This window comes from Trichoderma camerunense (assembly GCF_050948025.1).
Source record: "Trichoderma camerunense strain CBS 138272 chromosome Unknown V8C40scaffold_3, whole genome shotgun sequence".
NCBI classification, from domain to species: Eukaryota; Fungi; Ascomycota; class Sordariomycetes; order Hypocreales; family Hypocreaceae; genus Trichoderma; species Trichoderma camerunense.
In genome coordinates, this window is record NW_028145367.1 from 1201805 (window position 1) to 1226660 (window position 24856).

At 51.2% G+C, this 24856-nt stretch overlaps 8 protein-coding genes across 8 annotated transcripts; 5 read left to right on the plus strand and 3 right to left on the minus strand.

Moving 5' to 3' along the window:
- Window positions 1–1580: 1580 nt before the first annotated feature.
- On the minus strand, window positions 1581–2899 carry V8C40DRAFT_235661 (C2HC-type zinc finger protein). The gene is made up of 2 exons (XM_083213890.1): window positions 2337–2899; window positions 1581–2274 (listed from the first exon to the last, which is right to left on the minus strand). The coding sequence occupies exons 1-2, from the start codon at window positions 2778–2780 to the stop codon at window positions 1927–1929; spliced, it is 792 nt and encodes a 263-aa protein (XP_083077043.1). The 5' UTR covers window positions 2781–2899; the 3' UTR covers window positions 1581–1926.
- Window positions 2900–3067: 168 nt separating this feature from the next.
- Window positions 3068–4016, plus strand: V8C40DRAFT_235665 (zinc-finger domain-containing protein). Its single transcript, XM_083213891.1, has 3 exons — window positions 3068–3365; window positions 3422–3589; window positions 3651–4016. The coding sequence occupies exons 1-3, from the start codon at window positions 3105–3107 to the stop codon at window positions 3711–3713; spliced, it is 492 nt and encodes a 163-aa protein (XP_083077044.1). The 5' UTR covers window positions 3068–3104; the 3' UTR covers window positions 3714–4016.
- A 133-nt stretch (window positions 4017–4149) lies between these two features.
- On the plus strand, window positions 4150–5129 carry V8C40DRAFT_235669 (YjbQ family protein). Its single transcript, XM_083213892.1, has 5 exons — window positions 4150–4489; window positions 4587–4677; window positions 4734–4758; window positions 4813–4875; window positions 4936–5129. Exons 1-5 carry the CDS (start codon window positions 4174–4176, stop codon window positions 5038–5040), a joined length of 600 nt encoding a protein of 199 aa, XP_083077045.1. The 5' UTR covers window positions 4150–4173; the 3' UTR covers window positions 5041–5129.
- Window positions 4819–6167, minus strand: V8C40DRAFT_235671 (nucleotide hydrolase-domain-containing protein). The gene is made up of 2 exons (XM_083213893.1): window positions 5491–6167; window positions 4819–5426 (listed from the first exon to the last, which is right to left on the minus strand). The coding sequence occupies exons 1-2, from the start codon at window positions 6026–6028 to the stop codon at window positions 5170–5172; spliced, it is 795 nt and encodes a 264-aa protein (XP_083077046.1). The 5' UTR covers window positions 6029–6167; the 3' UTR covers window positions 4819–5169.
- Window positions 6168–7846: 1679 nt separating this feature from the next.
- Window positions 7847–10321, plus strand: V8C40DRAFT_235674 (uncharacterized protein). Its single transcript, XM_083213894.1, has one exon. It carries the CDS (start codon window positions 8057–8059, stop codon window positions 9950–9952), a length of 1896 nt encoding a protein of 631 aa, XP_083077047.1. The 5' UTR covers window positions 7847–8056; the 3' UTR covers window positions 9953–10321.
- A 103-nt stretch (window positions 10322–10424) lies between these two features.
- V8C40DRAFT_235675 (uncharacterized protein) lies at window positions 10425–11162 on the plus strand. The gene is made up of 2 exons (XM_083213895.1): window positions 10425–10600; window positions 10661–11162. The coding sequence occupies exons 1-2, from the start codon at window positions 10571–10573 to the stop codon at window positions 10904–10906; spliced, it is 276 nt and encodes a 91-aa protein (XP_083077048.1). The 5' UTR covers window positions 10425–10570; the 3' UTR covers window positions 10907–11162.
- On the minus strand, window positions 10962–12288 carry V8C40DRAFT_235679 (post-initiation translation factor DPC29). The gene is made up of 3 exons (XM_083213896.1): window positions 11955–12288; window positions 11828–11890; window positions 10962–11752 (listed from the first exon to the last, which is right to left on the minus strand). Exons 1-3 carry the CDS (start codon window positions 12169–12171, stop codon window positions 11139–11141), a joined length of 894 nt encoding a protein of 297 aa, XP_083077049.1. The 5' UTR covers window positions 12172–12288; the 3' UTR covers window positions 10962–11138.
- Window positions 12289–12432: 144 nt separating this feature from the next.
- V8C40DRAFT_142104 (AP-1 complex accessory protein LAA1) lies at window positions 12433–18930 on the plus strand. Its single transcript, XM_083211216.1, has 2 exons — window positions 12433–18224; window positions 18348–18930. The coding sequence occupies exons 1-2, from the start codon at window positions 12540–12542 to the stop codon at window positions 18825–18827; spliced, it is 6165 nt and encodes a 2054-aa protein (XP_083077050.1). The 5' UTR covers window positions 12433–12539; the 3' UTR covers window positions 18828–18930.
- Window positions 18931–24856: the final 5926 nt, after the last annotated feature.

Here is a 24856-nt window from a genome sequence, read left to right on the forward strand (position 1 = left end):
CGATCCTATGGGCTGCGAGGGTGCCACCGGCCCATCAGGGTTGTCAAGCCGAGCCATGACCATCGTAAGAGATTCTCTGATCAACGCGGGTTTCGTCTGTTGTGCCCGCAGCTCCACAGCCAGCGGGCAATGCTTGGAACGAAGCCGAGTCAAGGGCTCATGTGCCATATCCACTGGCATAGAGTCTAGGAGCTTTCGGTGACATTTGATCGTGTGCTCGCTCGCTTCTTGGTTGCGGCACAGTAACACTGTCGAGCTTTGACACACGGGTGATTGAATCCTGAGCAAGCTAAAGACGCTCTATTGCCTATTAGCACTATTGGCTTCGCCTCTAGGACAAGCGACCCAGCTAGGTGCTCCTGTGATGTCCGAATCCGCTCTTCCATGGCTCTTGGTCCATAGCGGGGAAGTGGGAAGAGGATATTACTAAATACTGGCCGTCAGTTGGACCTGGGATCGCGCGAATGCAATCCGTATGCATGTAATATGTACGCAACCCTCCTGCGGGCGTCTTTGTGGTCCGATTTGACCCTCGAAGTTGGTGACTGCGTACGGCAAAGCTGCTAACAGTGCTAACCTGGTGGATTCATCCTTCACAACAGACTGCCAGCGAAGGATCATAGACCCCGCAAATGGCTTTGAAGATCACACATTCGCGCTGCAAAGCGCATCAAGGCCGTATAAGATAGGGTGCTGAGTGTTCCTTGTGTGACGGCCTCGCATAAGCCAGGTCCCGTTCCGTGTATCGGCAGTGCTTATCCAGACCTGGTCGCAAAGTGTCGTTCGGTAGTCGCAAGAAAGCGAAGGGAATGGCTATTTGCCATCCCTATCTCAGCCTGGAGTGATATAACGCAGCACTTATAGCTATCCGGTACTCACTTCATTACCATATCAGATGTTAAAAGAAGATAGCGATGCTAGAAGAAGATGCTCGAAGACGGTAGCGGTAACAGCTGGAGCTTAGCAGTACCACTCAAAGAGTAAGGTATCTTACTACAACCTTGAGCTGCACGTAGCCGCCGGAGTGTTGGATAGGTCATGCAGTCATTGACTTTCAAAGTCAATTGCCAATTTATGACCAACATCTCTCTATGCAACACTGGATATAGCGCGCCATTTGCGATGCGTCAGCTGGGGAATCGGACTCTTCAATGCCTGTAGACTTACCTTATTCCATTACCAAGGCTTCACTAAGAAAGTTCATGTATTCTTGCGGATATGGGAGGCTGTGGCATTTATTCCCAGTGAATGGTTGAAAAAGGGCCGCGACCTGCAGTAATGGGAGATTTCGTTAATTACTCATCGCGCCCGTATTGTGATATGCATGCATGTAGGTATGTGATAAAGGAAATGGTGTCTCCGCCCCGCGATTGGATTGTAAGGATCTTATATTCCACCAAGATTGCATGGGGATTGCGATAACACGGGAGAAGTGGTGCCTTCTGCAGACCAACTCTATCATCATACCCATGCCCGCAGTAGCATGGATTGCTTTCTGCTATAATCAGAATGTGAGGTGCGGAGCAGAGCGAAATGGGATATAACATATGCACATGAGCTTCACCATGATAATCTGCGGATGAAATATGATATTGTATGATTTTATTTTATTTTGATAAGCAACATGCTGTATGGGCGGGAAGCTACCCATGGATAAATATGTGTAGGTATTGTTCAGTTGCGCGTCCATATGGCGGCATTGTGTCTGTTCGCCAGACCAGAGCTTCTAATATGAAGAGATAAATGAAAACGTGCAAGCTAATATGAAGCAAGCATTTGTCTATGAGCTGTTCGGGTATAAATCAGAGAGGCTGGCCTCTGCATTCATGAAAATTACGTATCCCTATGGGGACAGAACGCGTATAAGCAATAAATGGGAACACAGTCGTTCTCACCAATATGGGGCCAAAAGGGCAGGATTGTTCATCATCTCCTGGAAGCCCCTTTGGGACAATTGGCTGCTTTGTGCCCAGGCTGTTTGCAGACATAGCAGTTGATTGAAGCTTGGCTGCCGCCACCACCGCCGCCGCCGCCAGCAGATATAGAAGAGATGTTGTTCAATCGAACCTCCTTCTTCTTTCGCTTCTCACGGAAGTCTTTGGCCTTTTTAGATTCATCGCTGAATCGAGGTCTTGACCGCGATTGGGAGCGGCTTGAGCTGTCTCCAGTATCTAAACGTCTACTCTTGCGCTTCGGGGCTGAATCATCATCGTCATCTTCATCGTCACTGGATGATTCCTCATCTGGCCGGTCGTCTTTACCAGCGCTAGGTTTCTACTGGATGTCAGCCAAGGGGCAAATTACACTATAGGTTGTGATGGAGGGCTTGAACATGCCTGATTCTCGACTACCTTGGGTTTCCGTGTTGAGGTCCGTCCAATCTGAGGAGCGTCTTCGCCACCAGACTCGTCAGATGAATCGATGTCTCCATAACCGACATAAACAACATTTAGGGAGGGCTCTGAAGGTTTGCCAGCATTCAATTTATCCAACTTTGTGTTCAAAACCCAATGCGCGCCGGTCGCAGTGTGTTGGGCCAACGCTGCCTGTCGTTTTGCCTCCTGGTCTTCGAGAGCTGCTTTGATTGATGCCTGATCTATCAACGCGCTAACTCGTTCTTCCGCAGCCGTGGTCGCTGAATGTCTAAGCTTTCGTTTTTTGGAGTTCTGGGAGCTGTCGTCAGATTGTTGTGGCGAAGATGAAGCCGACGCAACAGCTCGTTGCATGAACTTCATCGTTAGGAGCCTCGAAGAGACTCCTTTGGGTGTTTCTGAAGCCATCTTCGTGAAGAAGCCCTCTGGCAAATGTCCAAAACTCGGTGACCAGTTATGCTTCTTTTTGCGAAGCGAGTCGTGTTGCAGATAATCTGCCTCCGTTGAATTTGTAGTTTTTGAAAATGTCCAACAGAGCCAAAGGGAAAAAAAAGTTACTGCTGGGTACCTTAGCTTGTCGCGATGCGTGCGCCTGCAGCAAGCAGCTGCCGATCTCGGACAATATTTGTTCCGGTGTTCGTTCAACCCACCTCCAGATTCAACCTCAACTCCAGGCGAGTGTTGCTCGGCTTCGAGTCCAGATCACTCAATCTCATCGCAAACGTCGCAGCCATGGCCTCGTCCCAATTGCGAGCGGTTCAAACGCTGACGCGCAACCTGCGCGCATCGAGCCGATCATTCGCCACCTCTGCCCGCCGACTCGAGGCATCTGCGCCTGTTACTGGCACGAGCGAAACGGCCGCTGTCCTCGAGACCGATTCGAAAGCCATCAGCCAGGCCCCCAACCGTGGTGCTATCTGGTCTCGAAGCCAGAAGCCTCGATCAACGGCTATGACCGGTCCTCGATTCGAACAGACCGATTTCGCCCTTCAGGTACAAATGTCGAGTGGTATTTGCTGTGTAAGGCCAGAGTATTGATGTGATTGCAGCCTCAACCCTATTCAGCTATGGAATTAGTGCACAAGGTGCCCGTTACATGGACTCACGACAAGATTGTATCGTGCGATGGCGGCGGCGGCCCTGCCGGTCACCCCAGGATCTTCATCAACACCGACAAGCCCGAGATTGCCTCCTGCAACTACTGCGGCACCCCCTACGTACGCCTGACTGCTCAATATGAATCAATGGAACATTGGGGAAAAGCTAACAACAAAATAGGCCAACGAGCACCACCGAAAACACCTCGAATCCCTACCCGAGACTTCCTACCCCCTAAAATAGACTTCTTCAGCAAGGCGGGAATCTGGGTTATTGAGCTGCTGGGCATAGACAGGCCTTGTGTCGGTTCACAAGTTATTTTGTACTAGTCATGAAGAGTTTAAATGAAGAAAAACAAGAAGCCATCATATTGTACATAAAACAACGGACTGTGAAGTTGCTCTACTTACACATTGAGTCTACTGTAGTGTAATGGATTGTGTGAGCTGCAACTCACGCAATTGCAGAGATACTTAATTGATCTTGCCACTTACATTATACCATTGAACTAGCTGTAATGGCAATGTATATCTATTCTTTCTTGTTGCAATTACTCTTTCTTGATGCTTATCAGTCGATGTCACAAAGTCCGTCCCAACTTCAGTACTTTGTACACACACTCACCCAAAAAACCACTAACCCCACTAAAGCGGCGAGGTAGCAGCTTCAAAGTCTCCACCTCACACATCATCGAAACCACAGAATGCCTCAGCGTCTCGACGACATCACAACCATTTTCCTTATTTTACTGTTTATGATATCTTTGTTTCCAAACGCATTTCACTACATTTGGACTCTTCCTATCAGCTACATCTTCTTGGCCCCGCCCTTACCTAAAGATTCCATCCGCACCATGACCTGGTTCCAGAAGCAAATCGCACTGCCGGCCAAGTCGCGCGGCTCGTATCTCATCACGGATCAGATTGTTTCCGCGCTGCCTGAGATTCAGGAATACAAAGTTGGCTTGTTGAATCTGTTTGTTCAGCATACGAGCTGTGCTCTTAGCTTAAATGAGAACTGTACGTCCTTTCCCTTTGTTAATCTTTTCCTCTTTAGCCCTATAGCCGTCTGCATAGTAAGGTTTTGCTTGCATAGTCTGACATGATGGACTTTTAGGGGATGAGGATGTTAGAGCAGACATGAGTGACGCTCTTGATCGTATTGCGCCAGAAGCTGGTGCCAAGGGAGAGGCTCTGTATCGCCATGAGTAAGTAGCAGCGAGATTGGCTTCATGAGATTTTGCACTAATACCATCACGAACAGTGCTGAAGGCCCCGACGACATGCCAGCGAGTTTCAGTCATAAATAGGTTTTAACAAGTCAGAGATCTAACTTCGCATAGGCTCACATCAAATCAGCGCTCATCGGCGCCAGCGTCACTATTCCAATCAGGGATGGCAGACTAGTAAGTTGACAAAGCTTTGCCTTCGTTTCCCGTAGCATACCCAACTAACATTCATACAAGGCCACTGGAACATGGCAGGGAATCTGGTACCTGGAGTTTAGGACAAGCAAACACCGCCGTAACATAATAGCAACCATTCAGGGAGACAAGGGAGAAAAGGCATAAAAAGAGTCTATGACATTGATTCGGAGGTCTGTATGGAAATAGACAGCCAGTAATCTTTGAAGATTGCACAATTTTACCTATACGCCAAACACCATCGCAATGTTTTTTCCAACATATCAGTCACCTTGATCAATGTGTCCCATTTTCCTCAACCATATCCGTATCGTCGCCAGCCAAGACCTTGGGCTTGGGCACATATCCATCGGGGGCACCTGCGCCGGGGGTTGCGGCAACAACATCTCCATTCTCGTCGACGAACTCAAAGTTGTATCGGCTGAGAAGGTGTGGGATGGCAGATAGCTGCGGTCCGTATCTAGCGGTGTTGTCGTAGAGTTCGAATAAGGGGACGGCGAGAAGCTTCATGTTCTTGGGCACGCTGAGCACCTCTTTACGAAGGGGGGAACGATATTAGTATGTGTGACAACCTGCTTGGAAATGGATGGAACCTACTGCTCTTGGGTAGCTGAATAAAGTAAAACTTCTTGCACTCCTTGGGCCGTGTAACGTGCGCAGGGATGAACGGATACATGAAGGTCTCAAAGTTTGGTCTCCAAAACTGCGCCAGACACTCGCCAACCTCCCAGTCACCGGCCTCCTCGCCTTCGCCCAATCGGCCCACCGGCGCAAGCCTTTCATCCAGTCGAGCTTTGAACCCTTCAACCTCGTCATCTTCCGGCCGCAGGTAGTCTCCAGGAAGCTTGAAGAACGCGTTGGCGATCTGCAGCATCAGGATATGGGGGTGGTTGTGCTCGTGGCACACCAGGATGCCTTCGCAGGTGCGGCGCATGCCATGTTCACTAAAATGCTCTTCTAAACGCTTCAGGCGGGCAATGACGGACGGATCCTCCTCTGGCTGTGTCTCCTTGACACCGAATGTGTAGTTGGATAGCGGATACAGCGTTACCTTCTCGGGCTGTTTGGCATTGAACGGCAGCGGGATGATGGGCGGAGACCCCGACTGGAGGGCCGAGGTTGGAATGGTTGACATTCTGGGGATATAGTCGCAATGGCGTGAAAGAGTGTGAGTTAATCCCGCGTCCCTCGGATTCCCTCGATGGGATTCGGTCAAAAGTTGTTGATGGCCAAAGGGGACATTTGCGAGAGCGAGCACGCGCAGCCGATACGGCCCACAGCGAGCGAGGCTATGGGCAGAATTTCGGAACCCGTGTCAGGGTTGTCCAAAACAGGGAAAGCGGTGTAAGCTATCGGCAGGCAAGCTGAGCACCAGCCACAACCCCAGAGCAACTTGTACCTTAGGTACGAGATATTCAATGTCATGTGCCAGCTGCCGTGTGCTATCAAGTACTCAACTCTGTATTTCTAGTCATTACAGGGCATCTAAATGCCTAGGGGGCAACTAGCACGATGGATTTCAGCACCTGAAGGCACCTGAATAGCTGACGGAGCTGCCGAGGGCGACGATCAGCATTGAACCCACAGGGGTCTCTCAGGTACAGCGATCGCCGGCCTCAGCCACACAGCAACACCTCGACCTCGAGTCCAGATCCGTGAGGTTGCAAACGGCTCGGTAGATGAATGCCGCCATTGTTGCATTCATTCACATGTAAACGCTAAATGGGGATTTTTGCTATTATTAGATTTCTTCAGGAACATGCCGTATCTACTCCGTACTCCGAAATCCTAATTCCCATTACTCAAAGCTGATGGCGCAAAGTAATACCACCGCAATTGTCCAGCAGATCAGATTGGTCCGGTAGCGGCAGAACAATGCACACACCATGTGCCTGCTAAGTTGCATTGAGCATGAGACACTAGTTAGTAATATTCCATTGAACGGATACGCACATATCCGGCCCAGCGCACCAAGAAGCCGTGAGTAGCCCTCGCCGGCTTCATTGAGCAAGTCTGGTGTCGTATCCTACGCTCTTAAAGTGGTGTCTACGGCTTAGATATGAGTAATTGGGATCACACGCTGGGCATGTGGCACACAAAGACACAAGGCTTGTTTTGTGCGCACCCAAGGGGCTCCGCAAAGCAGCCAAGCAAGCACCACAGGCACACCGGCCGGGCTGTATGACTGTACAAGCTCCAGGGCTGTCCGCGTGCTGCCGGATAGAGGAGAGATGAGAGATGAGGGGTTGCCTCGCCTCACCGAGCCAACAGGGGAGATCTGCAGCATGATGCATGAGCAGCACCACTAACCCCCTCTATATCCCACGCTTGCCCACGCTTGCCCACGCTCCTCAGGCCTTGTTGGGGGCACGGAGGGCTTGGCTCAGGCCTCTGGTGGTCCGGAAGCAGCCTGGAATATCCGGGGTCCGAAATGGTGGTCTGCCACATCCAGACATGCCGGGCAAGCTGCTTGCCAAAGCCGTGGAAGAGATACCAAAAAACCAAGGCTTTTCCCTTTCACCGCAGATGGCGGGCACTAGCAGGCGACATCGCTGATTTGGTACTGCTCAAGGCGCCTATCAACCATGGCATGACAGGCAAACAATCAAGTCGCTCCAACCACGCCGCGTGGTTGGTGCGATGGCTTGACGATATCCGATTGAATTGCCAACCTAATATCTGCCTAGCGTAAGCCCCCCCTCAAGGCAACGGATCAAAACGCCCAACGTCGCCCAGCTTTCTCGGAAGCCAAACCTTGCAGACAGTGTCGATTACCATAAGACGAGGGACTTGGCCATATGCTAGACAGGTCTTGAGGAAGAAACCTCGAGATGCAGGATGAAAAACAACGAGAATAATAGCTCTTTCTTTGCGTGAATAGACAGGGTCACGGGCAGGTCGGAGGGTGGGGGGAGAGGCCGCGCTATGTAAATGCCCATACATGTAGTTAACCCACTTGTTCGTTGCCCAGATCTACATGCACCTGGCCGTGCTTTTCAATCTCGTCTGCAACGACGGAACTCAAACCGATTCTTTTTCTGGCCAGTGCATAGAGTTTGTCGGCTCCAAACCAGCGGCCGCCTTTGATCCCCGCCCTGCCTAGCGTCATGCGCAGATCAAGGCCATTGACACGCTCCAGTCCGCTTGCAGCCTCTTGTTAGCCATGGAGGCGACGTTGCTCAGCAGCCTCCACACCAAGCTGGATGACTTGGAGGGCAAGATGCTTGCCTACCGCTACGACCTGGTCTCCGACTTCCAGCGCTACTACCACGACCTTCTCACCGGCGTCAACCCCAGCGTCGCTACCAGCATCCAGCAGGCCATTTCGCCTTCCTTTGCCAACTACCCGACACTCCGCCCCGAGCTGGATCCCAAGCTGGAGGCCGCTGACTCACAACCACCTGACCCGGCTGCATTCCAACAGGCTCCGACGCCTGAGGTTGCTGCTCGTATCGAGGCTCCCAATAGCAGCTCGCGCGAGCGGGAGACGGAGTTGCAGGGTCTCTTTACGCCAAGCTACCTTCCCCTGCTGGACAGCTCCCCTCCACACGATCGCAGACCTGTTGCCACCTCGACTGTCGCCTCAACGGGCACAACAACCTCGACACAGACAGCACTCGCCTTCCCATTGCTGCCTGTAATGGCACCACCAGAGGTCGACAATGGCACTGCCACGGATCATGGTATCACCGTGGATGGTGGCCTTATAACCACAGGCAACAGCGAGGTTCCGGCAGACGCTCAGGCTCCAGCCGAGGCGCACCGCCTCGTCAGGACCACCACCGAGGAGTCAACCTCGTCTGTCAACTCGGATAAGAGTGACTCCAAGACTAGACGAAGTGCTCTGCGACGTTCGTCTAGTATATCCAAACCTCCCCAGAGCCCAAGGCGAGTCCGGTTCGAGTTCATGGGCTCAGAGGTTCTGCCTACGTCATCGCCCCAGCAGGTGGAATTCATAACTCCCGCTGTATCGGAACCTGCACTAGAAGACGAACCAATTGCTTCCGACATGATACTAGGCGACGACATTGACGAGTGGGAGCCCCCAGTTCGGAAGAGCTCTTCTACCGAGGCGCTGAGAGCTTTGTCCAGGGCGCCGGCCGAGGAAGGTACTGTTTGGACCGTCGTCAATCCCGGCTCGGACAGGCCCAAGTCTGAGCAAGACGGTACGAGTACGCCAACCCTGGAGAATCCCAGGTCCATCGAGCAGCCCACATCTACAGCGAATCATTCAAGAATAGACACTCCTTCAGTGAGAGTTGTGCACGGCGGTAATGCGACATCTATCATATCCAATGACGTCAACAATCGCGGATCAGAAAACGGCAAGGATGCCGATGACTCTTCAGACGACGAGGACGAATATCTCGCCATGGGCAAGCGCAAGACTTCTGCCGCCCAGAAGCCTGCGTTGGTTCCAACCGCTCAATTGCCGGCAGCAAGAGTCAGCAATGGACTTGGACTCATAACTGCGACGTCTACGCAAGACAAGCCACACCTCAGTCCCAGCGACTCCAGCAAAGCTATTGTGGAAGACGAGAGCGTGGACGATTATGGCGACGACGACGATATGTTTGAGTTCGAACCTGGCGGTCTAAGTGCTCCACCAAAACCCCGCGAAAGGCCGCCTCCCCCTCAAGACGAGGAAGACTCTTCCGACGACGAATCTCAGGATGACGTGCCGAATATGGATCGACCTAGCCAACCAACCCTCTATTCAACCTCACCAGCAGTCTCCATCGCGCGACCCAGACCAGAGAATGCCATGTCCACCGTGTCTAGATTTCAGCCTGGGTCTCTTGGATCATACAAAGGCCGTCCGGTCATCATGCCTGTTGTTCGCAACCCAGAGGTACATGCGAGGGCGGCCTCGTTGGGCCAATTTAATACTTTTGTGGGTGGCCTAGACGGTCGAAGCGGAATGGATGAGGGAGACCTCAGCAGCTTCCGTGCTAGTGTTGTCCAGCCTGGCTTTACAGGGACGCCTCGGAGTTTCACTGAGCGTTTCATGATGGAGGAAGCACAGGCAGAAAGGGAAAGGAATGGAGCCGCTCAGTGATGCGCTTCTTGGTATACGGAACTTACTGGCGTCTTTGTCTCCGGGGAAGGGTTGGGTCTCCTATCTCAGCTTATCATAAAGCTTTGTGGGTACGGGTTATGGATTCTAAGGAACTGGAAATCTCGACGGCGTTGTACTTTTTGCGAGGATTCATGTGGATTTGTTTTTGTTCATGAGAGAATGAGCACGGTTGGGAATGGCCTCCTGTCCAGGCGACGTTATATTATAAACATCATCTGCCAAACACGTATTTTTGTTCGTTGGCGATCAAAAGTGTATACGCATAGTCATAGTCTGGATAAGCCCTGGTAAACACATATGGGATTTGATACTGTAATATTTTACTTGATTGATGTGGTGCTAAATAAAGGCGGCCATGTAACAGTAATAAACAGCTCCCGAGTCGGATCTACCATCAGCTGATTCTGGCAGACAATGGGTGGTGTGAGGTGTGGGGGTTGGAGTTGGCGGGGTTGAACAGCTACCGCTTTATCGAGGTTATGGTGTAAACGCATCTAGGCCAAACTTCTCGTCATCCAACAGCATCTAGTTTTCGAGATTGACGTTTCCACGCATTGACCAACCAGTATCTCGACAAAATAGCAATCTTTAGTCAATATGGGTGGTCTAAATCTCGAAGTCTTCAAGGTAAGCTTCCTTGCCGCCAGCAATGACGACGATTCCTGACTCTTGTCCTCTCCGGAACAGTTCGGTACCTACCTGCTTTTCCCCATCGGGATCATGTACTATTTCGGAACGAACCTGGATAATCGCTTCACTGTGAACGACTTCTGGCCGAAGCCTGAGGAATGCAACAAGCTGCCGCAGGATAGAGAGGAAGTCAAGGCGGAGTACGAGAGAATTGTGGCGCGACAGAAGCTGCGACAGGCTCTCTTGGAGGAGAAGCAGCGACAGCAGGCCCAGCAGGCTCAGAGGAACGAGAGCAGCTCTTAATAGTGCTTCAATATGCCATTACATTCAACAATGAAGAATCTTGCGATCAAATGAGGAGGGAATGGACTGTATTATATCAAATTTGAGTGGATGGGCGCTATTGGCGACAACAGGACAAAATGCATGATTGGCGTTAAGGCTGAAAAAAACAAGGGATTGGGATAGTAAAAATTCAACTCTAATAGCTCGGGGTGATTTTTGTACAGTATTTGATTTGTGTTCATGATGCGGTTTATATATCAATATGCCTCTCCAACTTGTCCCATTCGTCGTCTGTGATGGTGCCTTGGCGAATGTTGGCGAAGAGTGCTCTGACTTCGGTATATTCCCTAAGGCCAGAAAGCAAAGTGTTCAAGCTTTCCACCAATTCAGCCGAGTCGACATCGGCCTTGGTGTCTTCATTCGCAGCCCACATGATCTCGGACTCGACAACCTCGAGCTCAAACCGCTTGGAAATGGCTTCGGTGATGGCCATGAGCTTGGATGGCTCCGTCCAAATCAAGTACCCGCCATCAGGGTGCTCTTCGACATCTTCGGTACCATCATGCTCAATTGCCTCGTCTAGGACGTCTGTTAGAGATGGGCCACCATCCCTAGGTTTAAACACCGCACGCCCGCGTCTTGAGAAGTAAAAGGCTGTTGATCCCACAAGACCACCGGCCTTTTTGACTACAAACTTCAGGTCGTGTAAGCTGCGTGTTTTGTTATCCGTCTCAATATCAGCAACTAGAGCAATATTTGGCGGTATGAGAATCTCCATGGTCATAGGCTCAAGCTGTGCTCCAGTTGCAGAGCGGCCTTGGCCTCGTGCAATGGCCCCTTCGATTAATGACTTTGGCACGCTTGCTAATGTACGAATTAGAGGAACGCCTTTTTTTCATGTGTGCGTGAAGATAGCAGTGAGTTATAAGTTAGCCATACCTTTTGTCGCTGCCGCAACCGCATTCGCCAGCTGTGGATTGAACCTGACATCCTCACCATACACTTTTTATATCGAATGTTAGATAAGTCGTCTGAGAGCCTGTGAGGGGAACTTGGCGTCACTCACTTTTCGAGTACATAGTGATAAGCTTTGTAAATGAAACCCGCTCAGTCATTTTCTTTTTGTCCGTCACCGCCTTGATGTGCTTCGTTTTGGACCATTTGTTATGTCCGGCGTACTGAGACGCCGTTGCTCCAAATGACCTGGAACATGACGGGCATAAAACACTGCCGGGAGACAGAAGAGACTTTCTTGCGAACGAGAATGACCTTGCAGTGTTCATTGTAACGCTATCCAATAACAAGCCACCATATAAAATCCGTCCAGCTGCTTCAAAGCCTTACAATCTCTTTTTTTGTCTTCTTCGATGCTTCAATTTGAGGCATTCAATATGGCATGTTCCTGGAATGTGCCGGGTTAATAATCTTCCCTGAAGCTTGGGGCGGAAGGCTGCCCATCCAGGGCCACAGCGGCCTGCTGATTGGCCATTGCACCACCGCTAGTGTCGATGCCCATCATCATACTTGGATAGCTGGCCATCCCCCTATCAAATACATCATTACGAAGACAAGACGATACGAGACGAGACGAGGCGATATAGAATAAATACACGACCAGACGGGGCCCCTCTGACGACACCCGATTCCCACCATGTCGTCGAGCCAGGAGCCCGAAGCTCCCCCTGCAAGCGGGCAGACCAGCACCGCCGTCGATCCTGCCACTGCCAACCCCGAGCTGGATCTCCCCAAGCTTCAAGCACTGCCCGCCGAGCAGCAGGATCTCTTCCTGCTCACCTTTGTCTCGGGCCTGAGGAAGCATGTATTGGGGCTTTCGGCGGACGACTGCACAGCCCAGCAGTTTTATCTTAAGCGCGAGATATTCCAGATCATCAACCTCTCCGCCCCGCAGCCGTCCCGTGTCATCAGAAACAACCTGGGAGCTTGCCTGGCGCACATTTTCGGCAAGGGCGACAGGAAGCTGCTGTTCGAGACGATAAACGACCTTATTGCGATAGCGGCCGGAGGGAAATCAAAATCGGATGGCGAGACGCGCGCAAAGCATGCGGCTGTTAGCTGCTTGGGCGATGTGTTTGCCTCTGCTGGAGACAGTGCCATTGGGCTGCATCAGCTGGCATGCACGACGCTGCTGAAGCTACTGAAGTCGGCCTCGAGCAACGCAGGAATAAGAGCGGCGGTGTTTACCGCCTTGGAGAAGATTATCATCATGGTTGAGGGGTCCATGGATGAATACATCTCGAGGGATGTGTGGAAGCAGGCGAGGAGCCATGCCGCTGGTGACAAGGGAACTCTCGTTGTGGCGTCTGCATGCCGATGCCTCAAAGCTCTGGTTAAACACACCACATACTTTAAGAATTCCACCGATTTCGACAAGCTAGAGACGGCAATGTTCAAGGCCGCCGATTCATCATCCGCAAAGGTTCGGAATGCGATGGCCAGCTGCTTCGCTGAGGCTCTGGTACAAGGATATTCAGAGTCCAGCGCTGCAGAAGCCGCTGCGAAGAATAAAAAGACCAAGACTAAACTGAAGCGAGCATCCACGCACCCTAGCATTGCAGGAGATGATGACGAGATCCCCTCCCGCTCGTCGAGCCCGGCTCCTGGCGCGAGGCGAAGTCAAGACCTTGCTCTATCATTCCATGATATCTTGAAGATCTTAGCCGGGCACTATGTCAAGGCTGCAACGACGAACAAAACTCGTGCGGCGATTGGAGTGTGCTACGGTAAACTCTTCCGCCGGCTCGGTGAGAAGACGGTGCAAACGAATTATCTCAGCATAGTGGAGAGTCTGTCCGTCGATGTTCTTGGCGCCACAACCATCAGCAACAACCGCTACCGCTTGTTGATATCCCGGAAGATTGTAGATGCAATTATCCAGGATGTAATTGGGCGCAAGATTCTGGGTGAATCTGGCCAGACATCTGCGGCGGAGTCTTTGATCAGCGGTGTACTGAAGAATTACCCCCAGGCCTTGGCTGAAAGACCAGAGCCTCAAAAGCACACCCTTATCGCTGCTCTAAACGCAGTCGCATCATTGATCAAGTCTCTCGGTTCCGCCGCAAACAGTTTTGCAGAGTCTTGTCGAGACGGGCTTCTGCAGGTTCTCCAGCACCCGAGCTACTCGGTGCAGGTGTTTGCGTCGCATTGCATGAAGACGTTTGTTCTTGCATGCCCTCAGCAGCTATTGCCCTGTCTCTCGGTCTGTATGAACAGCCTCAGCCGAGAGTTAACTCTGCTGGGAACGGGACGCAACTCTCCCAGACGATGCATTGGATTCGCACATGGACTGGCTGCCACTCTAAGTGCCAGCCCTTCTCGTCCACTACACGGCTCTCTCGATGTCAACAGCCGAGTCTTGACAATGGCAACGAATCTGCTTAAATCCAGTAGCCAGTCAGAGCTTCGGGTTTCGAGCACACAAATTCAAGTAGCTTGGATTCTCATTGGCGGCCTCATGTCATTGGGTCCAAACTTTGTCAAGATTCATCTGTCCCAGCTGCTCTTGCTCTGGAAGAATGCACTGCCAAAGCCCTTGGCCAAGGACAATACTTCAGCCAGGAGTCTTCTTGAAGCGTCATTCCTCACACACGTGAGAGAATGCGCTCTGGGGTCCATTCTGTCTTTCCTCCAGTTCAACAATCGGCTCCTCACAGTCGATGTCTCCAAGCGTATTGCGGCCATGCTCCAAAGCACAACAGCCTTCTTAAAGACACTGCCATCAAAGAAGATTACCGAGGATATCTCTCAGAGATTAACCCCTGCTCTCCAGCTACAAGATCTAGACAGAATGGTACAGCGCAGAGTTTTGCAATGCTATATCAAATTGGTTAACTTGAGCCCTGCGGGAGGCAGCGAGGCCCTCTTGCAGTCAAATCTGCTGACTCTTGCGATCTCTCTCTTTGCGGACCCCGACAACTACACGCCCAACTCACTGAGCGCGTCGATAGCGAATGCTGCCGGCACTTTTGAGTCTATTTGGGACGTTGGTGATAACACGGGCTTTGGCATAACCGGACTTGTGTCGGGATTCAATGTCAAGCCGCTCCCTGGTCAAAATGAGAATGCCATACAGGAGGATAAGATTCAAAAGAGTGATTCAGAGGCTTTCATTCATAGTCTCCTGCAATCGCCAGTCTGCGGCAGTCTAGAGCACGATGCCTCTATGCTGTACATTGGCGGTATCGATGACGGCACGACAGATCCTGATCCTCCAGCTACCGAAGTCATCAACAACGCTATTCAGCTATTTGCTTTCGCATTTCCACTGACCCCGGCTAAGGTTCAGGAAAGTATCCTCGAGCAGATAAGGACGTTTGCATCTGCGGGCTCTCTCCAACGAGACCCGGGCCGCAAAGCAGCCATCAACGCCAACCTTGCAACAGCAGTTCTCTGCACAATGAGAGTTGCCGTAAAGGAAACTGGCTCCCCATCCGGAGATATTGGCAACATCGCAGTTGAACGACTATTGCAGGATATCGTTAGAGATTTCGTTCTCGACCCTGACCAGTACGTCCGCAGCCTCGGCTACGCGGCCGTTGCGAGACTGTGCAATGTGTATGGTAATGCATTTACAAACCAGGAGATCAAATACCTTGTTGATACCATTGTTGGAAATCGAGAGCCCAGCGCTAGAGCAGGCTGCGCAATGGCTCTGGGTGCCATCCAAACCAAGGTAGGCGGAATGGCGGCTGGTTATCACTTGAAGACAATACTGGGTATATTGATGTCACTCTGCAACGACCCTCATCCTGTAGTTCATTACTGGGCTCTTGAGGCATTATCTCTAGCCTCAGACGCTGCCGGGTTGAGCTTTGCCACCTATGTGCCGAGCACCCTTGGAATGCTCGCTCAGCTCTATGTTTCCGAGACTCATCATGCCGAAATATCGTCGGCCATTACGATGAACTTTGAAATGGAGCTCTCAACCACAGCCGCTATTGCACGATGTGTAGACTCGCTTATCAACGTGCTCGGCCCTGATCTTCAAGATGCTAACAAATCACGAGAGCTCATCTTTACATTGGTTGGGCAGTTCCAAGAAGAACAGGACATCTTTGTTGAAAGGGCCGCGTTGGGCTGCTTGGAGCATTTATCCTTGTACGCCCCAGGACAGATGCATTTTGGGGACTACGTCAAAGTGCTGCAGAAGTATCTCTCATCCGAGCACGCAACCCTACGAGACATAGCCGTGGATGGATTGTACAACATCATGAAACGAGACCCTCGAGACGTTCTACGAGAAGCAGAGAAAGGATTCGAGGACCGACTATGGCTGGTGCTGGATGCTGACCCATCTCATGACGGTATTCGAAACATCATTCGAAATTGGCTACATCAAACAGCTCTGAGCGAGACCTCTTCATGGCTTCAGCGCTTCCAGGCTGTTTTAAAAATGACCAGAGCTAAGACAGAGGAAGAGAAGGATGTGAACAAGTCTACGAGAGGCGGACTACCTGACTTACGAGATGAAGAAGCCGCAGGGTTTGCCGCCGCTTCGACAGATGCAAAGGAAGACAAGGCCGAGACAGCAGCGGAAGCAGAGCCTCTGCGCTGGCAAGTAACGACGTTTGCCATGAGCTGTATCCACGACGTATTTGCCATCATCGCCAAGGATGTGGCAGCAAATGGCGAGTCCAAGGCTCAGCTTGCACTGCAAAACAAGATTGCGGATGTCGTTCGCATGGCTTTTTCTGCGTCGACATCGGGCGTCTTGGAGTTGCGCATCTGGGGTCTCAAGATTATCGGCACAGTCCTCAAGATGTTTGGCAAGACACCAGACCCAGACTTTGAAGAAGCGATGCTGCTAGAGCAGTACCAGGCCCAAATCAGCTCTGCCCTGACGCCGGCATTTGCGGCGGATTCATCTCCTGAACTGGCCTCGGAGGCTGTCAACGTCTGCGCAAGTTTCATCTCCATAGGCATCGTCACTGATGTCGACCGAATGGGCCGTATCCTAAAGACACTTGTGAATGCTCTGGAGAACTTTTCGAGTGACAACGAAAATGCGGGCATTGGTGACTTGAAGGGTCTCAGTTCCAATGCCCAGGTTATGGTCAAAATCTCCGTATTCTCGGCTTGGGCAGAGCTCCAAGTGGCCAGCACCGAACAGAGATATCTACTGGACGTTCTCAAGCCGCACATTGGCAAGCTAACGCCCCTCTGGCTGGAGGCGCTCCGAGAGTTTGCTCGTCTTCGGTTTGAGCCGGATATTTCAATGACATTGGGACCACCGTCTCTGTCAGGCAGTCTAGACACAATCTACGCAGCATTGAATCGCGAGACATTACTTCGCTTCTACCAAGACGCATGGCTCAAGCTAGTCGATGCAATTGCAAGTCTGATTGAACAAGACAGCGCATTTGTCTTTGACGCCCTGGACGGCAAAGAATTAAGTGAGACATCCACCAACGGACAGACAAAAGTACCAGGCATCAACTACCGAGACGAGCCGGTGGCCTTCTTCTTCGTGCTCTTCGGTCTCGCGTTCGAGGCTCTGGCCACACGGCCCGGGCAAGACAACTCGCTGGCTACACAGGAGCAAATGCTAGCCATTCTCCAGGCTCTCAAGAAGATACTGCACCCTAGCGTCACTGGCCACGCAATCTACCGGCCTGACGTATTCTCCGAGACAATGGATCTTCTTGACCGTCTTGTGTTGACGGAAGGCCTAGATGTCCAGAGCGTGATTGTCGAGGTTGCCAGAGACTTGTGTGTCACTCACCCTTCTGCTCGAAGACAGTCGGATGACGACGGCGATCTCTCCGAGGACATTGACCAATTATTCGAACTGACGAGGATCATCGTCCTGGTCTTGTCTGGCATCTTACCAGGCCTGTCTGAGGGCAACGCGCCGGCACGACACCAGATGAACGGAGAGGCCATTATGCTGATTAGCACCGCGCTCAACGCCATCGTAGATGCCGCTGAGGTGTTCCCATCAATCATCAAAACGGACCTGCACGCGTGCATAATTCACATTTTCGCTACGATCCTCGCTACGCCCGGCTGCCAGGAACTCATTGTGCCACAATCGCTTGCCATACTGAAGCGATTCGTCGCCAGCATGTCCAGGTCGAGGAGAGACTCGGCCGAAGGGCCATCAGCCACCGACATCCAGCTGCAAGGTTGTCTCCGGCGTTTCCTGTCCATCTATCTCAACGCGCAAAAGCGGGAGGCGCCGACTTCCCTAACGTCTGTCAAGAACAGTCTGCTAGCCACCACAATTCTTCTTACAAGTGGCACGAATCAACTGCCTGCCACTGAACCCCTTGTCGCACGCTATCTAGATGAGGTCGTAGACTGCCTCACAGATCGAATGGTATGTTTTATCTAACCCCACCCAAAACTCTACTCCTCCCTCACACTCTCGCCAACCCCAGCCCTCACTCTCACCACGCTTGATGCCAGCCCACGTACTAACCCCCCTTGTGTTTGTTTCAAGACGGCCAAAATAGCAGCCAATTGCATACGATCACTACTGCTGCAAGGGGCGCCTTCTGCAGCAGATGTCAGCATCGCCCGCTATCTCTTCCCACGGCTCTTGGCCTTTGTGACGAATGTGGAGCCTGAGGATCCTGAGCGAACTCGATCACTCGTCAGTCACACTCTGTGCTTGTATGTAAGGTCGGTAAAGCCTGATCGTGTCACTGCCGCCATGTCATTGATCATTCCGGCTCTCATGGCCAGAGCTACGGGAGAGGGCGAGGAGGTTTATGCAGAGACAAGCACACGCCTCCTGGAGCTGGCAGCTGTGGACCAAGGGGCGTTTAGAGCCATTGTCGGCGGCCTGAGCAGTGGTCAGCGGGCATTCCTCGAGGAAGTGATCCGATCGGGTCGGCCGGCGGCCGGAGCAGCAGACAAGTCACTTTCAAATGAAGCTTCACAGCCAACCATTACATTGAAGATGAATTTTGGCGGTTAGATGGAGAAGCGCCGTGGCCAAGGAAACCTCCAATCAGCCTCGACTGGTGCAAAATGGACAAGCGGGAGAAAGGGAAATTGGGTTTAGGAAAGGATTGAAATTTGCCCGATTCATGCAGGCGCTCGTTGGCAATGGAACGGTACGTGAGCCGGGCGGGGGCATGCTGGAGTTTTGTATGGTTTATTACGCCGGATGGATACACATGTCATGTAGACGCAAGGTGATGGCGATGATGATGATGATGATGAAAAAATTTTCTTGCTTCTTTTTCAAGACGGGCATCCATTCCTCGACGTCCAAGTGTCATCTCGGGACGTGAAGCAAAAGCCGATAGGCCGGGCGAAAAGCATACGAGTAATATTTTCCCCTTGTCGACTTTGTTATCATATGCGCTTCCGTGTCCCATCGGCATCGCCTAGTGGGCAAAAGCTCTGCAGAAAGGCAGACGGAGACGGCAAAATGAAATGACAGCTGCTGAGAGGATGCAGGATACGGGAATGTAAGAGCTGCATTACGGTCCACCGGATGTGGCCCTCTCCAGCCAACGAGACGGAAGCATCCCATCTATTACACGTCTCTGCTGGCTCTGGGACCCCTCAGCTGAAGAACCAATCCCGCGAAGTCTACCACCCCAATTCCCGGCGAAGTTTACCACCCAATTCGCCTACGCACGTCTTGCCAGCTGCATGTTGAACAGCAGCAGCCAGCAGCCAGCAGCTCCTTGCATTTTCCCCCGCCTTGGAGGGGGAGAGTAAAAAGTGACAAGTATTGAGTGATTACACATTTCACACGCGGCACACGACATACGTATATGGTGTAGTAGGATGTGATGGAGGCAATATTTTGCACTACGGGGGCTGCAGAACTGCCCCAGCCTCCCTTTTTTTTTCCCCTCTCTCCCCTTCTTCTTCAGATGTCAAACCGAGGCTGCGAGCTTGACGAGGCTGTGACACGGACACGGCAGGATATACGACCAGATGCAGAAAAAATGGTGGCTCATATTGATGGTATAAGACGCACAGAGGCATATACAAGCAATGCATGACGTTATTCCGGCTGGGCATGGTGCTGTCCTTTCTGTGTGGTTTTGACTTGATGCAGGCTATGGGTTGCGAACGGGCCGAGGCTTTCTACGTGGCCACAGCTGAGTGAGCTCCTTTCTGCACATCTTATTTTCTCCTGTCGACATAATTTATTGGGGGTTTCGCATTTGGTGTGGAGGGTGCGGGATGTGAGAGGGATGTATGTGGTCTTTTGGGAGATCTCATTGGCGAAAGGCTTGAATATGCGAGCGGCCCTTTTCGGGTTCAAATTTCTTTTAGGGGGGGTGAAACTGACGGTGCTTCTTCTCTCTGTATCGTGCTCTATGTGATTGTGTGTCTATCATTGACTGGTTGGTTTGGGGAGGTCCCACTAGAGGTCGAGGAGTCGGAAGCTTGTTTGTTTTTTGTTTTCTCCCCCCTATGTACTTGCGGATGAGGATTCTTGGCGATACTTTGTTGTGATGTTCCTTTTTGGAGGCGTCTGTCTATCACCATCACGGTACGTAAGAGGAAGTATAACGGAGGCTGAGGCAGGGAGATTTTGCTTCCTCAGCTTGGTGTGGATTCTAGAGCAAGCCCAATGTTGGGGGTTGATTGCAGCTTTGCCAGTTTGAAGTTGGCCGATATCGTAGCTTCTCTTTTTCTTTCTCTATTTTGTCTAGATAATGGCTGTATATGGTTGGAGTTGACGCCTCGTTTTGGGCTGTGTTCCAACTGAGCATGAGCTGAAGTACAGCCACTTTCATTCATTCCTTAACGGAGAAATACTTTAATACCAAGTGGCAACCCGTCTAGATGTTTTTCTGGGGTTCTGGACCTGTACCAATCTGCCAAGCTCGCGGCTGTGGCTTTTGGGGGATCAGTCCAGGAGCTTTGGGGGCGGGAGCTATGAAGAGGCGGCTCCTTATCGTGGTGTGCTTTTGCGGGATGTGGTGGCTTCAAGCTTTTTACTTAGCAATTTTAAGGGAGAAGCTTGGGGCACGGCCACGGGCGAAGACGATGGACCGAGGCCTATGGTTTTGACGCTTGTTCTCCTTTTGATGATAGAGTACATCTTAGAGCAAAGTTTGTTTCCTTGTGTGGTGTGCTTTCTAAGATGTTGGGCTTTTGTGGCTGGGCCGTGGGGGAAAATAGGGGTGATGAGTCTAGACCTAAAGGAAAGATTTTGCAAAGGTTATTTTGCTTGAGACGGAAAGAATTTTTTCTTAACAAAATATGCATCTTTTAGGTTGCTCGGTGGCAGACGGTGGTAGATGGTGTAAGTCGAGTGAAGCCGGCCAACTTGTGGATGATACCGCAGATGTAGCATCCAAAGAGAGTCGAGCGGATGGATCTGGGTTGGTGGTGGATCTTGCATGACTACAGATACTCCCTTGGGCTTATGCTCGTCTCAACTGGATGTCGTCGGTTCATTGAGCCGGTAAGCAGAGTAATACAGGACTATGCGCAGTTGTTTTGGCTGTACGGAGCACAAAACGGGGTTGTATCGAGGATTGGATTATGGATCCACGGCAAGTAATGCCTCTCTCGTTTCATGTAATGGATTCAACCAGAGAAATTGTTTATGCACCCCCCTACCCCCCCTTGGACGAAACAGAGATCAATCAAGATACAACATGGCATGATGTACTAACAATTGCCGTGGGCAGCACGTCACAGAACGGAAGAGCAACAGGGGAAGTTCGGAAACAGAATGCGAGAAAAGACGGGCAACTTGAAACAAGTCGAGCCCAGCGAATCGGAATGCGCACCCACACGGAAGAGCCGGTCGCGCCCGGCTCACGCCACCGATCGTAAGATTCTAAGGGATCGACGGAGGACGGAGGAGAGGATCCGGCAAGGTTAAAACTGTGAGAGAAACGGAAGAGAATTTGGAAGCAAAAAGGCCCTTGTTGGCGAGTGCCGAAGTAGGGCTGGCTGGTCCCCTGGAGAAAGATGAAAAGATCCGGAAGGAGAAAAGGGAATCGTGTGATTTAATTTGCTATGCCGGATCGTAGCCGTGAATGTGAGATGAGGCGGGAAGGGAGAAGCCGGAGAAGGCGGGCCTTGACACGGAGCTGAAGAATTTTTCTCTCTTTGTGTTGCGTGTTGTGTGTTATGATCATGATTCTTTTGCCGTGGTTTACATATGAGTACATTTGTGTGCATAACTATTACGTTTACTTGGAACCGTTTTCTCATGCCGGGCTTAGACTTGGATGTGGCAATTCGGACGACAGCCGGCTCACTCAGTATTTGAAATTGAGCTCAACGGGCTGAGACAAGCGGCAGTTTGGGGAACTTCGCCACCACACTCACCAGCTTAGATTTCTCCAGGCTGGCTGTCGAGTCTTTTGCTGAGCGACAGCCGGGCCCAAGAGGCGGCAGAGGCGTCTCTCGCAGCAGGAGTTTTGTATTTGCCGGCATGAGGAATGGAAAAGGACTGGGCCTGTTGGCTTGTTGCCGGCAGATGCTAACGGAGAAATTGTCACGGAGGATTAATCTCTAGCTGGTCCCGAGTGCAGGGCACCGGGTTAAGGGGAAGCCCAAAGTCAAACGTCTCATGACGGTATGGAGGTTTTGGGGCATGATGCTATTTGCAATTGAGATGAAAAGGGAAAACCCGCATCAATAGTGTAGGAGAATTACGAAATGCCACATCATACGACGGGTGGTGGTCTTTTTGCTATGCAAGGGGCTGAGCAAGGCGATGGATGAAGAAGCAGCACAAGCGGATCAGCTGGGCTGGCTACATGCACAGCTGGGGTGCTTTTTTTCTTCTTCATTCTCTCCTTGTCCATTTGTTTCTTTTTTCAGATTGACAGATTTCGATCTCCGCCGTACGGTAGATGAAAAAAGCAGTTGAGGCTTTCAGGTCAAGACATGTTCGCTCGCTTACTTGTTTCCATCCAAACCCCTGGCAAGGAACAGAAGACTATTGGAAGAAGGGGGGCGGCCAACCAAATAGGAGAAGCGAAGAAAATTTTCATCGTTTGTCTCACATCATACGTACTGCGTTGCCCTTTTTTTAAACATCTTATGTTTTGTTTGAGCCCATCGCAATCTCACTCCCCCCCAAAGGCTCATTAGGCAGCCTTAGATCGAGATCGATGCCGCTAGTCAGCCCAGCTCAGCCCAGCTAGGCCTGACAGGAAGAGAATTTTTTCAGCGTCTCTCTCCTGTGTTGTTAGCGGCCGACGGCTGTCGGGGAGAGCTCTCTCCGGATTTTGCCTCCTCGTGCTACTTTTCGGTTTTGTGTGTTGAAGTAGCGAGAAGTAAGAGCTTTCTCCATCGGAAGTCCACAACTCCGCTCCGCAGCCCCAGAGAATAACGGGAACAAAGTTAGACGTCGGAACCACTGTACTAAGAAAACTACTACTAGTAAACTCGAAGTGATGCCATACAAACGTCGTGATAGTAGGCACGTGTTGTCGTTGTGGAATGTCTTTGCCCCCATACTCGTACACTGAAGCGCAAGTCTCTGCCCGCGACCGACTCAAACCTCGTCCAGCCGCTCCTCCAAAACCCACCCTCGTGCTGCGTTGTTACTTGTCCAGCAAAAGGCCAATGAAGAAAGACAAGAGACAGAAAAATGGATACATAAGTTCCCCATTGAACAACGCACACAAACCTTGTGCAGCAGCAGAAAAAAAGCCCCAACCAAACCCCCAGCTCTCTTCGGCTCTCCTACGTGCCCATTCCGGGGGCGAACAGTGTCCACTTTCCGGACAGCCGGTGGCCGGACCAGCAGGCGCTGTCTTCCGGGAGGTCACTTTGAAAAGGTTTTTTGAGGAGCAAAGTGTCAAGGGTTTGATGCGTTTTGGGTTTCTGCATCTGCATCTCCAATCTCCATCGTGGGCCGATATGCGCCGATGATGAGCTGGCAAGGCCGGGGGCGGGTTTGGCAGACTTAGCAAATCAGCAATTGGCTCGTATCGACTTGGTTTTTTTATTGTCTTGGCGTTGAAAGAAGTGCATTATTACTTTGCATGCAGCACTTCTGTATAATACTTGTACATTGGGATGGATTCTATTTTATCCAATTAGTGAATTGAAACGCCGTCCCTGCACAAGGCATCCTCGTCTGCCTTGCTTGCTTGCTTGCCTGGTATAAGAGACTATCAGCATCCCAGCAAGGCAACTCGATCAAAACATCCAATGCAATCTACATCCAACTTTCTGCCTAGGGGTCCTAGTAATACTACCGTGCAAAGTCCTAATCCTAATCCTCCCTCGTAAAAAATAAATCGCCAAATTTCGATGCAACTGTGCATTGACATCCCCCCCGTTCTCGTTTGGGCAGCCAGAATCGCTCCCCCGGTCTCCAGCCGCAGCCGCAGAGCCAGGTTTGCCAGAGTTGGGCGGCATCAACTGCAACATTACAGTAGCCTGGCCGCCAAGCGCAATCTGATGGAGATGCAGTCGGTGTTTATTCAACCGCAGTTGCAAAACAGGGGTCGAAAGCCCGTCAATTGAGTACGTACGATTACAGTACTTCGTTTACAGCACGTACATACATACACATATTACAGGGGAGCGAGACAACAAGAAAGATTGAGCCGAAAAGAAAACAAGGCAGCCCGTGTGCAATCTGCCTATTGCTTGCCTTGCATCGGCCACGTCCGTCCGGCTCCCCACACAGATGCTTTTTCTTTTTTTTTTCGCAAGGCAATATCCGCCCGAACACCGAAAGCCTAGGCAACGGACCAACCAAACAAACTGAAAACCTTGAAAGGCAAAGAAAAACTAGCAATGCATGGGTTGGAAAAAAAAGCCAATTGAGCCGGCAACCCACAAGGATGAAGTGAGACACTCGTACATGAATTGAAAAGAGAAAAAAAAATTTAAAATTAAAAATAGCTGTAATACCAAACAAAACAAGAAAACAAAAACAAGATTTTTTCGTACGTAGCGTTTTCGTCACCAAGGATGCCAAAACTTCCAGGGATGGCCATGTTCAATTAATTACCTGATTTGCCACTCGCTCCCCCCAACCCAAAATCGCAA

What these genes read in the sequence shown, in the direction of transcription:
- V8C40DRAFT_142104 (XM_083211216.1), top strand. Translation starts at nt 12,540, where the DNA reads ATGTCGTCGAGCCAGGAGCCCGAAGCTCCCCCTGCAAGCGGGCAGACC. An exon ending in ACTGCCTCACAGATCGAATG is followed by an intron (nt 18,225 to 18,347) that starts GTATGTTTTATC and finishes GTTTGTTTCAAG; the next exon opens with ACGGCCAAAATAGCAGCCAA.
- V8C40DRAFT_235669 (XM_083213892.1), top strand. Translation starts at nt 4,174, where the DNA reads ATGCCTCAGCGTCTCGACGACATCACAACCATTTTCCTTATTTTACTG. An exon ending in GAGGCTCTGTATCGCCATGA is followed by an intron (nt 4,678 to 4,733) that starts GTAAGTAGCAGC and finishes CATCACGAACAG; the next exon opens with TGCTGAAGGCCCCGACGACA. An exon ending in AAGGCCCCGACGACATGCCA is followed by an intron (nt 4,759 to 4,812) that starts GCGAGTTTCAGT and finishes AACTTCGCATAG; the next exon opens with GCTCACATCAAATCAGCGCT.
- V8C40DRAFT_235671 (XM_083213893.1), bottom strand. Translation starts at nt 6,028, where the DNA reads ATGTCAACCATTCCAACCTCGGCCCTCCAGTCGGGGTCTCCGCCCATC. An exon ending in TATTCAGCTACCCAAGAGCA is followed by an intron (nt 5,427 to 5,490) that starts GTAGGTTCCATC and finishes CCCTTCGTAAAG; the next exon opens with AGGTGCTCAGCGTGCCCAAG.
- V8C40DRAFT_235679 (XM_083213896.1), bottom strand. Translation starts at nt 12,171, where the DNA reads ATGAACACTGCAAGGTCATTCTCGTTCGCAAGAAAGTCTCTTCTGTCT. An exon ending in TATCACTATGTACTCGAAAA is followed by an intron (nt 11,891 to 11,954) that starts GTGAGTGACGCC and finishes CGATATAAAAAG; the next exon opens with TGTATGGTGAGGATGTCAGG. An exon ending in GGTTGCGGCAGCGACAAAAG is followed by an intron (nt 11,753 to 11,827) that starts GTATGGCTAACT and finishes TTCGTACATTAG; the next exon opens with CAAGCGTGCCAAAGTCATTA.
- V8C40DRAFT_235661 (XM_083213890.1), bottom strand. Translation starts at nt 2,780, where the DNA reads ATGGCTTCAGAAACACCCAAAGGAGTCTCTTCGAGGCTCCTAACGATG. An exon ending in CCAAGGTAGTCGAGAATCAG is followed by an intron (nt 2,275 to 2,336) that starts GCATGTTCAAGC and finishes GACATCCAGTAG; the next exon opens with AAACCTAGCGCTGGTAAAGA.
- V8C40DRAFT_235665 (XM_083213891.1), top strand. Translation starts at nt 3,105, where the DNA reads ATGGCCTCGTCCCAATTGCGAGCGGTTCAAACGCTGACGCGCAACCTG. An exon ending in AGACCGATTTCGCCCTTCAG is followed by an intron (nt 3,366 to 3,421) that starts GTACAAATGTCG and finishes ATGTGATTGCAG; the next exon opens with CCTCAACCCTATTCAGCTAT. An exon ending in ACTACTGCGGCACCCCCTAC is followed by an intron (nt 3,590 to 3,650) that starts GTACGCCTGACT and finishes ACAACAAAATAG; the next exon opens with GCCAACGAGCACCACCGAAA.
- V8C40DRAFT_235675 (XM_083213895.1), top strand. Translation starts at nt 10,571, where the DNA reads ATGGGTGGTCTAAATCTCGAAGTCTTCAAG. An exon ending in TAAATCTCGAAGTCTTCAAG is followed by an intron (nt 10,601 to 10,660) that starts GTAAGCTTCCTT and finishes TCTCCGGAACAG; the next exon opens with TTCGGTACCTACCTGCTTTT.
- V8C40DRAFT_235674 (XM_083213894.1), top strand. Translation starts at nt 8,057, where the DNA reads ATGGAGGCGACGTTGCTCAGCAGCCTCCACACCAAGCTGGATGACTTG.